Consider the following 13,878-nt stretch of genomic DNA (forward strand, 5'->3'; position numbering starts at 1 on the left):
CGCACACACACACACACACACACACATTCACACCGGCAGCTGTTTAAGCAGAGCTCTTCAGCGCTGGAGAGCCGGAGAACAATACTCAAACTCTAATCACTCCTGCCCAAAACTCAGATTGAGAAGCTGGGTCCATATCACTATCTCATGTAAACATGTATGTGCCAACAAGAGGAACATAAGATCAGGAGTAGTTGAAACAACAACAACAACGCCATAGTCTAACCGTTCAGTTAAGATTTATTGAAATATCAGGCTCTCTTATGGAGCTGTTTTCATTCAGAAATCAAACATACATACATACATACATACATACATACATGAATCTCACACTCCTGGAAAACCCAATGACTTTAAAGTAACACATGCAGTAAAAATAATCGTTTGAGAAATACATTGTGTAAATTAAAATACACACTGCCCTCTAGTGACAAGACAACAGCATTAACTTGAAATATGAGCTTGAAGTAAGACTGATTCCTGAAAATGTACATTTGCCCCACTTTTTTAAATCAGTAAACAGCATAAAAAATAAAGTGAAAAAGTTCCACTGGAAAAGAATGTCCTAATAGACAGAATATGAGACCTATTTTAATGAGATTCAGATGCCTCCTTTTACACCGTATACTGGTTTTAGAAAAGTTTTAGTTGTCCCTAAATGTGAACGAAAGTTAATAACAGTTAATATTACAGAAGCATCGTCACTCGCATAGCTGAAATAAATATGAAACGTACATGTTCGTTGAGTAAATGGAACGCACTCCTTAGCAGCATTCAGATGATAAACTCGCTACAAAGTCAATGGTCACCAAAACTCTTACCAACCTTCTTGAAAATATATTTATGTTCTGCAGAACAAATAATATGCAGGGTTGGAAAGACATGAAGTTGAGTAAACGATGACAGAATTTTCATTTTTGGGTGAACTATATCTTTAACTCATCAACAGATGTTTCATAAAAGCACGTAATTTATACATATTAAAACTAGGTCAAAATTTCCTATGTGATGATGTTAATAATGATGTAAATTAAAAAAAAAAAAAAGAGTAATATTGTGTAGTGGAAGATCATATTACTATAGGCACAAACAAAATCCCTTTTGTGTATTGTTTCAAATAATATGGAGTGGTCGCACTATTTTTTGCACTTCACTAAAAACAAAAACCCTAAGTGTTCCCTATTGATATACAGAGACCAGATAAAAATGTTAATGTCGTATTTTTGAAAACTAAAAAAGCATCTTCTCAAATAGTTGTCTTTGTCCTTGCACTTAATAACAGTATATTGACATCTTGACATTGCGCCCTCTGATGGTCACCAGTGATTCAGTGAAAAGTCGTTTCTGTCTAATCTCATGATTATTGTCTGACTGTAGCTTCTTATCAACAAAGGGTCACATGCTGTGATGCTTGTTTTGTCATAATTTCCTTGCTAAACACAACAATTTCACAACGCAGGTTTGCCATTGACCTTTTCATGTAGTATTGTTAGCGCGCCAGAGGCAAATTCTCGCAACACCTGCATGGTATCTCTCTGTACTTGCAATGATTCGCGTGCAAACTCCTGTTGCGTCTCTGCTAGCTGCTGCACTGACTCCGCAAGAAGCTCAAGCGAGCGGGAGACCGTGGCCAGAAGAGCATTAGTGGTGTGCTGCTCCTGCACGCTAAGGCTTGCGTTGTGTGCCAACTGCTCACGTGAACTGTCTGGCTCTGCCCCCGAGAAAGACACAGGTCTTTTAGTAGAGGTGGTGGCTGTGGAGGAGACGTGTCCAGTATTGCCTCTAGTCGCAATACCGTCCTCCTCAGAGTAAGAGTTACTGACAGATGCCATAGAGGATGATGGGAAGAGGTCACGGTTGTCTTCATCTGAGTCTAAGTGGGATTCGGGATCTGTGATAAAACAAGAAAACAGTCATGGTAAATAAATTAAACATATCAAGTTTTTGATAAAAAAGGATGGGATGTAAACATTACACACAAATAGGACATTCAGAAATTTCACACAGACATTAAAAGGGTACTTCAGCGCTGGGAAGATGAATCTGTATTTAAACTGGGTCATTAATGTAGTAAATGTGAAATTATTTTTGAATTTGGTTCTTTCTAGACTGAGAAAATGTTTTTTGTCTCATGGGAATGAAAGACAATTCCCAGAATTCTTTCCTTCCCTACGAGGCCACTCCCAAAACCACCTCTACTGAATCACTTTCCCACCGTGATCATTCTAATATACTCCAGGGTTTCTACAGATACAAAGCCATATGCTAATCACTGGAAAGTTACAGTAAAGACACTGGAAAAAATGCATCAAGGTTTCCACAAAAATATTAAAGGAATAGTTCAACCAAAAATGAAAATTACCCTATGATTTTCTAATCCTCAAGCCATCATAGGTGTACAGTGGAGATCAAAATTAGAGAATTAGAGAGAATTTAGAAACATTAGATTTTTTCAGAAATATTGTTGATATTCACTGGTTGAAGTTTGAAGGACGATTAGCTGTGGGTATACCATTGTTCTGCTAGCATTCTTTATAAAATACCAAGGTAGTTCAACAAAAAAACTAACATGACAAGCCAGACCCACATCAAGATGTTTGGTCTGGAAACTCACCATTGACAGGGCTCAATCCGAGGGGCGGATAAACAGTTGTCTTTTAAACTCCCTCTGCACGCGATAGGATAGCGCTACAACCAACCAGAGCAACGAAGGTGAAACAGAGCTTGTTGATAGACTAAACATTCGCCATATCCGGTCGGCAAAACTCCGAACACATCTTCCCTTTTTAAGAATGACTTCAGTGCCGTTCTTTGTTCTTTTCTCAGAGAAAAGCTTAACTCCAAGTCTTCCAGATTCGCGGTCAAAGCTGATTCGAAAGACCGCCGTTTACCAGTTTCTGTGTTTACTAGAAGCACCCAAACGCAACTCGGCCGTCATTATATTAAGCCCCGCCCACCGACTCTATACACAATGTGATTGGCCTGACCAGAGATTGGTGTTTACAGCTCAGAAGGGTATTGAGAGTTGCTAGACAACACTCGCTGGCAGATTAGATCTCTAGGCTAACAAAATGTTTATTTTGTCGAAAACACCGTGATCAAAATTAGAGAACAATTCTCTTAAATATCAAGACACTGTATGGCGAGACTGATCCTTACTGTGTTCAGCTCTGAACTGGTGAGTAATTCCAGCTGCAGTGTTGAACCGATTCCACATTGAAAGTCTCTGCATTCTCCTGTCCTCTCACGCATTGGTCTTGTGTACCGTTTTGGGTACTTGAATGAATTAGTGTCTTTGTAAAGCTTTAATATTCTAGAAAACATAGATTTGGAATGATCAACTTCTTTTGCAATAGCTCAAAGGGTCATCCCTTTGGCCTTCATCTGGACAACCTGGTGTCGTAGGGTTTCAGTAACCTTAGAGTGGCTTTCCAACTTGCAAAGTCAGTGAAAATTGGAAAATTTGCTTCAAATTAAATAGGGTTTGCCAGATTATTACGGAAATTAGCACCAAGTGCCAGATTAACACCCAAAATTTGAAGGTATTTGAAAGTGTTCTCTAATTTTGACCAGCGTTATTTTTCAATTTTCTTATTTAAGTTGTATAAACTGTACTTCAGTATATATTTAACTTGTGAAATATGCTAAAAAAAAACTGCCCTTCTTCACCTGTTAGAATAATGTCAAAAAGGACTAAGCAGTGACCTTGAAATTTAGGAAATTGTTGTTCTCAAATTTTGATCTCTACTGATTATGACAATCTTCTTTCAGGCGAATACAATCAAGAGTTAAAATAAAAAATGTCCTGGCTAATCCAAGCATAATAATGGCAGTGAATGGTAGCCCAAAAAATGTGCATCCATCCATTAGAAAAGTGCTCCAAACGTCTCCAGGGGGTTAATAAAGGCCTTCTGAAGTGAATTGATGGGTTTGTGTAAGATATCTATATGTAACGCGTTATAAAGCGAAAAATATAACTTCCGGCGATCAGCTTTCCGTATTATTAACCCCCCAAAGCTTTATGGATTACTTTTATAATGGATGAATGCACTTTTTTTTGCTTCAAATTTTGTGCAGCCACTTACTGCCATTATAAATCTTGGATTAGCCAGGACATTTTTAATATAACTCTGATTGTATTCTGTAATATACACCAATGATGACTTATTTTATTGACTTACCAATGATGACTTAGAATATAAAATATATTCTAATTAATTTTAAAGTTATTGTAAATTGTAATAATATTTCACAATATTACTATGTATTACTATTTCTATTTGTGTATTTTAAAGCAAATACATTCTTGGAGAGGATAAAAGACTTAGGGTGTTTTCACACTAGCAATTTTGGTGTGCACCCGGGTTCGATTGACGTCAGAGTTCGGTTGGTTTGGATGATGTGAACACGGTCTTCCGAACTCGGGTACGCACCTGCTAACCGTACCCGAGTCTGCTTAAAGAGGTGTTCTGGGGTTCGTTTCATGTGAACTCCAGTACAGTTCACTGCTGATGTGAACGCAATCGTACTAAATCGCAGAAGTGAACCACTATTAATGATACCAGTTGATAAAAATGTGTGTTTTGTGTGCGTTTCACTCATTTACCTGACAAGCATCACTGACATACTGCTAGCAGAGTGCTGTAGATCTCATCTCTGCTTGACTTTAGAGCATTTGCAGTGCATTCGTGGCAGATAGACGCAAGTGCCATTACGTACAGAAGCTTTAGTAACAAAACCAACGGTTCAAAAACAAAAATATAAAAGTGACGGGAGCAACGCATTTCGTCGCCTTTACACTGGCTGTCGTTACTAAGCAACGGTAAACAGCTGCTGCTTTGATGACGCAAACAAACCCCCGTTTTCGGACCCAAATAATATAATATGAACACAGCCCAGCAGGGGCAGGGTGGAGCAATCGAACTCAGGTTCGGTCCAGGCAATCGAACCAAGTGTGAAAGCACCCTTAAAAACATAGCTGATAAATTTTTGAGATCAAAACTAATTATGTAAATACTGTGCATTAAAAATTCTTGCAGTGAACTTTTACTGATAATGGATCTCTGCACAAAGTCACAGTGCAAAATCTAAGGACAATTCTTAATATGGTCCAACTTGTGTATTTTCAGTTACCTCCAGCTTTAGAGCCGTCATACTGCATCTCATTTGCACCTCCAGCTCCACTTGTAGTAGCAGGCATTCCTCCCACATCCATTCCTCTGCTCGGGGAACTGTTGACCGACCCCATCCCCACAAACCCCCCATCCTCCTCTTCCTCATCCTCACACACAGGCTCTTGTTCGTCGCCATGACTGCGAGATCTGGACCGCTGTGTAGCTTCCCATGGTTTCTTGTCCAATTCAAGGATGGATTCCACGATGACTTCCATTGGGGACAGTTCAATATTGGACCGCGCCAACCGCTGGGACACTGTAGCACCAGTCCGCAGAGCAGCCACTTTGCGCTTTGTGTCGCATTTGAGGTCGGACCATTTCTTGATCACCTCCATGATCTCTCTGTCACACTCTCCAATCTCATTAACACGAGCTGTGATCTCGGCCCATTTCCTGCGCTTCACGTCAGAGGGAATGCCTGCGTTAAACTTACCTATGCACGGACACAGAAAAGTATGGGAACATTTTATTTATGTACAGTTTATAACAGACTGCTAACTTGCTAAGGAGGTAATACTACTCACCCACAACAATGTGGCGATTCTTCCGCACTTCATCCAGCAGGATGTGCACTTCACTGAAGGAGAAACGTGCTTTTCTCCTCTTGAAGCGCACCATGTTGTCTTGTTTGAGGTAGAGCGAAGTGACGGACATCTTCACGGCAGAATAATTATCTCACTCTAATTTGGGGGGGGGAGTCTGTGAAAAGTGTAAAAATGACAATAAAAAACAACAAATAGTAATTTTATTGATTTGCATCAGATTGCAGTATTTAATTAAAAAAAAAAAATTATTAAATTAATTTATTCAATCTTATGTTTATACAGAAGCATTCCATTTATTAGGTTTATTTTTCTTACAAAATTTGCGTTTCCTTGTCACTTAAGGGGGGGTGAAACACTCAGTTTCAGTCAGTGTCATGTCAATCTTGAGTACCTATAGAGTAGCATTGCATCCTGCATATCTCCGAAAAATCTTTATTTTTTTTATAATTATATAAGAAAGATGCGCTGTTCCAAGTCTTTCCGAAAAAAGCCGAGCGGGTGGGGGCGTGTCGTGTGAGCGGAGCTAAATAATGACGTGTGCAGCAGCGCGCTGCAGTGAGGAAAGTGAGTCGCTCTGTGAGGAAAGTGATTCGCCCGCCGCGTGAGGAAAGTGAGTCGCTCTGTGAGGAAAGTGATTCGCTCAGTGAGGAAAGTGATTCGCTCAGTGAGGAAAGTGATTCGCCCGCCGCGTGAGGAAAGTGAGTCGCTCTGTGAGGAAAGTGATTCGCTCAGTGAGGAAAGTGATTCGCCCGCCGCGTGAGGAAAGTGAGTCGCTCTGTGAGGAAAGTGATTCGCTCAGTGAGGAAAGTGATTCGCCTGCCGCGTGAGGAAAGTGAGTCGCTCTGTGAGGAAAGTGATTCGCCCGTCACGTGAGGAAAGTGCTAATACAGATCGACCGCCGGCCTATCAGTGGGTAAGTCAGTAGCTACTGGTTATATCACCTGTTTAGCATCCTACAAGCCAGTCCTTTGATGGGCGTAGCCTGTTGCTTTCGCTCTCTCCCTCGCTCTCTCTCACGCGCTTCCGGTAGAATTGTCCGTAAGGCCCATACAAGGAAATTCCGCCCCCGTTAACGTCAAAGGGGACTGTCGGTACACGATCCGTTCCACCTGCACGATCCGTTCTACGCATGCGTAGTAGACTCTTTAGAAAATGCGCATGCGCAAATGAAAATACTGTTTTGCAACGATTTACGACACTGCACGATCTGTTCCATGCATGCGCATATTTATACCACGAGACTTTCATTCACTCACAGCAAAAGAAAAGAGAAGCGTCTGGCTGCAGACTATGGGCGATTTTTTTTTTTTTTTAATGTTTATTATTATTGTTGTTAATTACAAAGTATGACTATGGGCGAGTGGAGCATGTATGAGTATGAGCTCGGTGGGAGGGTTTGGGGTCAAATCATTGAAAATCATAAAATCATTGGCCAGAGGTTACCATCTTGTCATCATGTGCCTTGGAGATATTGGCTGATTGGACTGCTGTCAAGTTTAATACCACTGCCCCCCGCAAATCATCCACTCAGCAACAACTCGGCAACAAAGTAAGCCTATTTCCAGAGGTGAGTAACTTTTTATTTTTGCACAAACTGTTTAAATATTATAACTAACTTCACGACTAAAAAAGAAATCTAATAAAAATAAAGTGATAAGGCCTAGATGACACTGACAACAGAGGTTACATTGATTACATGATTTTATAAAGTTGTGAAGGAATGACAGTAGCATGTAATATTTTCTGACAGGATTTGGTGTCAGAGAAGGGTTTCTGACAGAAATTTGTTTTTTTAAAGTAATTGTTCACCTTATTTCTTATTGCATACATGATTTTTATAAAGTTGTGAAGAAATGACAGTAGCATGTAATATTTTCTGACAGGATTTGGTGTCAGAGAAGGGTTTCTGACAGAAATTTGTTTTTTTAAAGTAATTGTTCACCTTATTTCATATTGCATACATGATTTTTATCAAGTTGTGAAGAAATGACAGTAGCATGTAATATTTTCTGACAGGATTTGGTGTCAGAGAAGGGTTTCTGACAGAAATTTGTTTTTTTAAAGTAATTGTTCACCTTATTTCATATTGCATACATGATTTTTATAAAGTTGTGAAGAAATGACAGTAGCATGTAATATTTTCTGACAGGATTTGGTGTCAGAGAAGGGTTTCTGACAGAAAAATTTTTTTTTTTCTTATAGAATGAAAATGGAGTTCAGAGGAAAAACAGAGAAGTTTGCCCTTTACGATGCCGTTCAGCGATATTTGGTTTACGGGCTAGTGGATGCGGCGTTGAAGAAGAAGGTCTCACGCATGGCTAAAATTTTTGCTATAAGTTAAGAGGTAAGTGAGTGGAGACGGGTAGCAGCAGCTAGGAGTAATGGGCGGAATAGTAATTTTAGGAATATCTATTTTAAAGTCAGTCCAAAATGAAATAGAAAAAGGGCAATACAAAAAATAAATGTTTAATATCTTCAAGTGATGTGTTACAAAAAGTGCATTCATTTTGTAAAAACATTGTTTGTCTATCACAGAAAGTCATTATTTTTCTCTTTAACAGTATGCCCTCTGCATCTGTACTGGTGCCATGTTTCACTTTTTGGATGTAAGTTGTAGTTCATGTAATGTATGTATTCAAGAATGTTAAAAAACAAACAATGCAAGACTCCAATATTACATGTATATTACAGACTGACATACCATCTATTCGGAAGTGGTGGTGTCTCCAGATCCTGGAGAAATTCTCGATCGCAAGGTAGGACACATTTCAAGCACTAAAACATTGCTTGCAATGTCTGCTTTACAATTGTGCTGCATTAACAGTACCATACTTTTAAATAGGCATGGGCAGAACTTAGGGCAGCGCTTTGCCTTCTGGACAGAGGAGGCAGAACAACTGATGGCAGGCACCCTACCACCTATTTACAGCCTTTATCGACCCCAAATAGTCAAGGTATGGCCAAACTAACCAGACAACCATTTCCACGTATGCATTCTATATAGGTAGGTCTCCAAAAATTAGAATATTTTGGAAAAGTGTGTGAATTAATGAATTAAATGTAAAACTTGAAACGGATACATTATATAGATGTATACAACATGCTACATCATGTGATATATTCAAAAATAGAAGATCGTAACAAACAGTCAAATGGATTTATAATTTAATTAAATTACTTATTTAATAACCAAATATAACCTGTAATACAACACGAACCCCGCCTCAGATCTGTTATTCAGAATGTGTGGACGCACTTCCAAGAACAACGTGCTGAAGCGTCACCTCAACCCAATTAATTCAAAACGATTTATTAAAATATTGTTTTCATTAATGTTATGTAATGTGACAGTCCCAATCATAGTTATTATTAGTCGTGCGTTGCTGTTTGAACTGCGCGAGCTGAAGCGGATGCGCTGAATTAACACCGGTAAGTTAGGCAAGGTAAGGCACTGAATCTCTTTGTTAGCGCATTATTTAACTAAGCTTCCTATATGAGATTAATCAGATTTATATAAAGTTAAAATATTACAAATTATATCTACACAAAATTTTGCGAATGCACAAGTGAACTTGAATTGAGTTGCTGATATTCATATTCAGAATGGGAGACGCGTACACACGCTCCTCCTAGAACGCTCTTAACACGGCACCTTAACCCAATGACTTTACAACCATTTATTAAAATAGTGTTCTCATTTCTGGTATATAATATGATCGTCCCAATCATAGTTATTATGCATTGCTCTGTATGCGCTAAAGCAGAAGCACTGAATGAAAACCGGTAGCCATCACTGACTGAAGCCACTTGCTAGTGCGTTTTATTTCACTAAAAGAAACGCATCCTGATTCATCACATATATAACGTTACAAAATAAATGTAATATTTCAAATTACTTCAGCACAATCTGATGCGAATGCACAAGTGCACTTGAACTAAGTTACATGCGCGAGTCAGAATGCGTGACTCATGTTGTGCATGTGCTCTTCCTGGATCAATGCAATGAAACACACGGCAAATAAACCCAAATAATTAACAATCACAATGTTTTATTACACTAGTGTTCTCATTAATGTTGTGTAATATGACAGTCCCAATAATAGTCATTATTAGCTGTGCATTGCTGTTAGAGCTGAAGCTGATCACCACCATGCTTTAACTAGCGCCTCTAACGTTAATGATTAACCAAATGCATCCTTATGAGATAAATCAGCTATAGATAGGCCTGCACAATATAAACACAATATTACAACTTACATTTGCACAAAACAAAAGGCTGCGACTGCACATGCAAACTTGCAGTCATGATGAAGGAGTAACTCCAGCTGTAAAATGGTCCCAAATAGAACTGGGGCACGCTCGCATCATTTTTCCTCCCGTTTCGCGGTTGAGCAGCACGCACGCGCATGACCCTGCTTAATCGATGATCGATAAGTCTTATCGATCAAATGTCTTATCGACAATTAATCGATCATCGATTAATCGTTGACATCCCTAATGTACACCAATAATGCGCTTTTTTCCAATGATCAGAGTAAGGAGTTAATCGCAGTAAAATGTTTACATGACTGGAGCAAACCTCTTCACTCCTACATGCAGTTTTTATTTTCGTATTATTTACACATAGCCCAATGCAGAACACAAATGATGAACTAATATACTGTCCACTGTTTTAATTTACGGACGTTAAATAATAAATAGGTTCTTATGGACGTATTTTGTTATTCTGTGCTGTGATGAAGACAGAAATATTATGTCGGTGACTGTAACAGTTTTATACACTACTGTCACGTTATCTGAGCTGTTTCTGGATAAAGGCAGACTGCTGCCGATTAATTGACAGTGAGTCGTGTTGACAGAGTTCAGGGAAAACGTCCTAATTTCTGTAATTAAATTTTTGTTTATTTTTGGTTGTATGTGCTATTCTAATTTTGTGAGATACTGAATTTGGGGTTTTCTTTAGATATAAGCTGTAGTAATCAAAATGAACATGCATAATATAAATATTTCACATAGTGTCTAATGAATTTACATAACGTATGAGATTCACGTTGTAAATTTGAATTATTGAAACTTCCACAATATTCAAATTTTGTGAGACCTACATGTATTTACTTTGTGCATGTTATGGTTTATTTGAGCTAGAAGATGCTTTTGTCCAAAGTGGCTTAAAAATAAAAACAGTACAAAGGTTCGCAATTAATAGCCTAATGAAAATACAATATAAAAGCATAAAACCATAACTAATAATAACTATTTATGCTGAAAATATGTCTTAAGGCCCCTTTTGAAAGACCCAAAACATCTTATGTTGTATTAATGGTATTTTACTTTGTCATAGGAGGAACAAGTAGAAGTGGAGGAGCTGCCCCTCACATTGAAACATATGTACCAGGCAGAATTCATTGTGAGGAACAGTGTTGGGCTTTTCACTGGCCAGGTGCAAGAACCAAAATACATGTCCATGGATCATGATGAACGAAGGAAAGCATGGAGGGAGCTGGAGTTGATGAACTGTGATGCCATGGAGCCTTTTACGTTTATTTTTGAAAACCTCCAGGACATGGAAACATTCATGATAATTTGCAAAGACACCCTCAACCTGAGAGTAAATGCTGGAGTTGGGGTGCACAGTCACCCATATACATTTTGTTAGTGTGGGTGTATCTGGGTGACTGTGCACCCCACACTCTGCGTGAGAGGGAGAGAGTGTGTGTGTGGGAGACGGAGGGAGAGAGACATATGTATGTGTGTGTGTGTGTGTGTGTGTGTGTGTATTTGTACTCATAAATAAAACTTCTGTGTGAACAAATGCTTCTTTCAAGTCATTTACACATAGCAGTCAACATCAAACATTGAAAATAATTTTACACAAGTCATTATAGAAGTATTATTGACATTATGCAAGAGCTGCATTGGTCTGCCATTGTCTGTGATGTTTGTTTGCTGTAATATTTACCAGTAGAGAGTAGGTTATAGCAACTTAATTAATTCATAAAACAACAATATTATTATTGTTTTCATTTTAATTTAGTTTCTATTAAATTTCCCACAAATTCTACAGTACAACAGTGATATATTTCTCAAGTAAAACCGAACTTTAATTTTGACGAGTTGCCGTGAATATACCTTTTAGTTTCTGCGTGTTTATGATATGACGGTGGTTTTTCTCAAATGAAACGGTGAAACGCAGATGAAGTGACTCAGAGTGGCTCTGGAGATGACGGACATGCCTTTATGTCCTCGTATGAGATGGAATCACACGACTGTCAAGCTCAATTCTTTGTAGGCCTATGGGTTTGAGGTAAACTGCGGATCAGCGCCATTCATACCCACACACACAGGAGTCAGGAGGACACTCAGGATTCGTAGCATAAATATTTTTTTTTGCTGTTTAATATTCACATAAACTAGTCTATATCACCAGATGCGGTAGGGTATTATGTCCCTTGTCTTCTGTAAACAACATTGAAGGGATTATTTTCCTCATTTAGATTATATAGATATCCTATATAGATCCATACTAATACAAAATTACTCAATTTAAAGGTTAACTATTAGCAGATATTAATTTTAAAAAACGGCACAAACCGTCTTTGACGGTTGATCATACGTTCATGTAACGACTCACGTCCTTTGCTATTTATTTTGTGTTACATTTAAAAGCATCAAAATAGACATGCTGTTAAATGTAACACAAATATGACGCAAATTGTGCCGCCTTGCCGTCAAGTGTTTCATTTGTACCGATAGTGTAGGAAAACCGTGACGTTTTCTACTACGTAATTATGCGCATGCGTAGAACGGATCGTGCAGGTGGAACGGATCGTGTACCGACAGGGACGCATGATTTCAAAAAACTTGCCGAAACTTATGACTAACCGGAAGTAGTATTTTTGACAAAGAAATACTCCCATCAAACGTCCACCTTAACTTTTGAAACTTTGTCTATGTTTAGTATGGGATTCCAAGTCTTTAACAGTGTAAAAAGATCAGTATGCATGAAACAGCATTTCACCCCCCCTTTAATATGAGGCAGCACCATTAGAAACAAAATTATTTTGTATTATAAATATGGACAAATATTGCATTCATTTCAATGAACCTACAGATTGGTGTCAAACTGGTTTGAAGAGCAGCGACGCTAATTTTTGTTTTTTTGTTTTTCAGTTTCTACCTCAGAATGCCCAGATTGCAAACATTTCAGATGGCAGCAATACTGGTCGGATCAAACATACAAAACTAGATATGATCTAATCATAAGAGCACAAGCTGTAATCATTGCTAACATATTTCTTTACTCAATACATTATGTTAAATAACCACATAACAGTATTGTCTTATAGCTGTATATTACTGCCATATGGACTTTGAATCATCTCTGGCTGAGAACAGAAAGAATACGTCCTAAGTGTAACAATGAAACAAGCATTCTCTGTAAACACTGAAAACATAAGCACTTAAAATACATAACAAATACATAACACTAAAAAAATAAAATAAAATTAAATATGCTTTTTCGATTTCCTTCTGTTAGAAAATAGCAGCAACGTATCTTTAAAAGGGACATTTTTGTTTTTCTTAAGCTCAATAAATGTGTAAGTACAGTGTTTTGTGGTGTGGTTTTACAGATAATTGAGTAATTTTGCTCAATTAATTAATGTTAAAGCATTATCATTCTCACCTCTGATTAGCCTATTGTAAAAGTTGAAAGGTTGCCATTTTAAAAACTACTGCCAAGTTAAATAAAAAAAATAATCACAAACGAGCGAACGGCAGCGTCATCGTGAGTGCTAAATGCTTTACATTAACGATTAATGAACTTGATTTCCAAATATAAGATGTTCTTAACAACACATGGTGGATGTGCCGGAAGGAAGAACAACTTAAACACCTACCCGTTCGTTCATTCATTAGCTCCACACGAACGAGCGCATGTTTCCATCGAGGTGTAGTTAGAGCTGTAGTTACATAAACACGCTACGATCACGCGTTCTTTGTGCCGCGAGGAAGCGCCATCGTGTTAAAGCAACCGAATTAAACCAAACACAAACATCCCCGAGAAGCATACAACTGTTGTCGAGCAAACACAATTCAGGTTCCTCTGCACAATATATATTCTTATCGTAACGAAACAAACCGCTTGAATGCGGAAGGAC

General features: G+C 38.2%; 1 protein-coding gene across 1 annotated transcript; it reads right to left on the reverse strand.

Annotated features, from left to right (window-relative positions):
• Window positions 1–236: 236 nt before the first annotated feature.
• zgc:153990 (uncharacterized protein LOC768125 homolog) lies at window positions 237–5,891 on the reverse strand. The gene is made up of 3 exons (XM_067440130.1): window positions 5,699–5,891; window positions 5,134–5,607; window positions 237–1,891 (listed from the first exon to the last, which is right to left on the reverse strand). The coding sequence occupies exons 1-3, from the start codon at window positions 5,826–5,828 to the stop codon at window positions 1,449–1,451; spliced, it is 1,047 nt and encodes a 348-aa protein (XP_067296231.1). The 5' UTR covers window positions 5,829–5,891; the 3' UTR covers window positions 237–1,448.
• Window positions 5,892–13,878: the final 7,987 nt, after the last annotated feature.

The sequence above is a fragment of the Pseudorasbora parva genome, chromosome 3, assembly GCF_024679245.1.
Source record: "Pseudorasbora parva isolate DD20220531a chromosome 3, ASM2467924v1, whole genome shotgun sequence".
Lineage (NCBI taxonomy): Eukaryota > Metazoa > Chordata > Actinopteri > Cypriniformes > Gobionidae > Pseudorasbora > Pseudorasbora parva.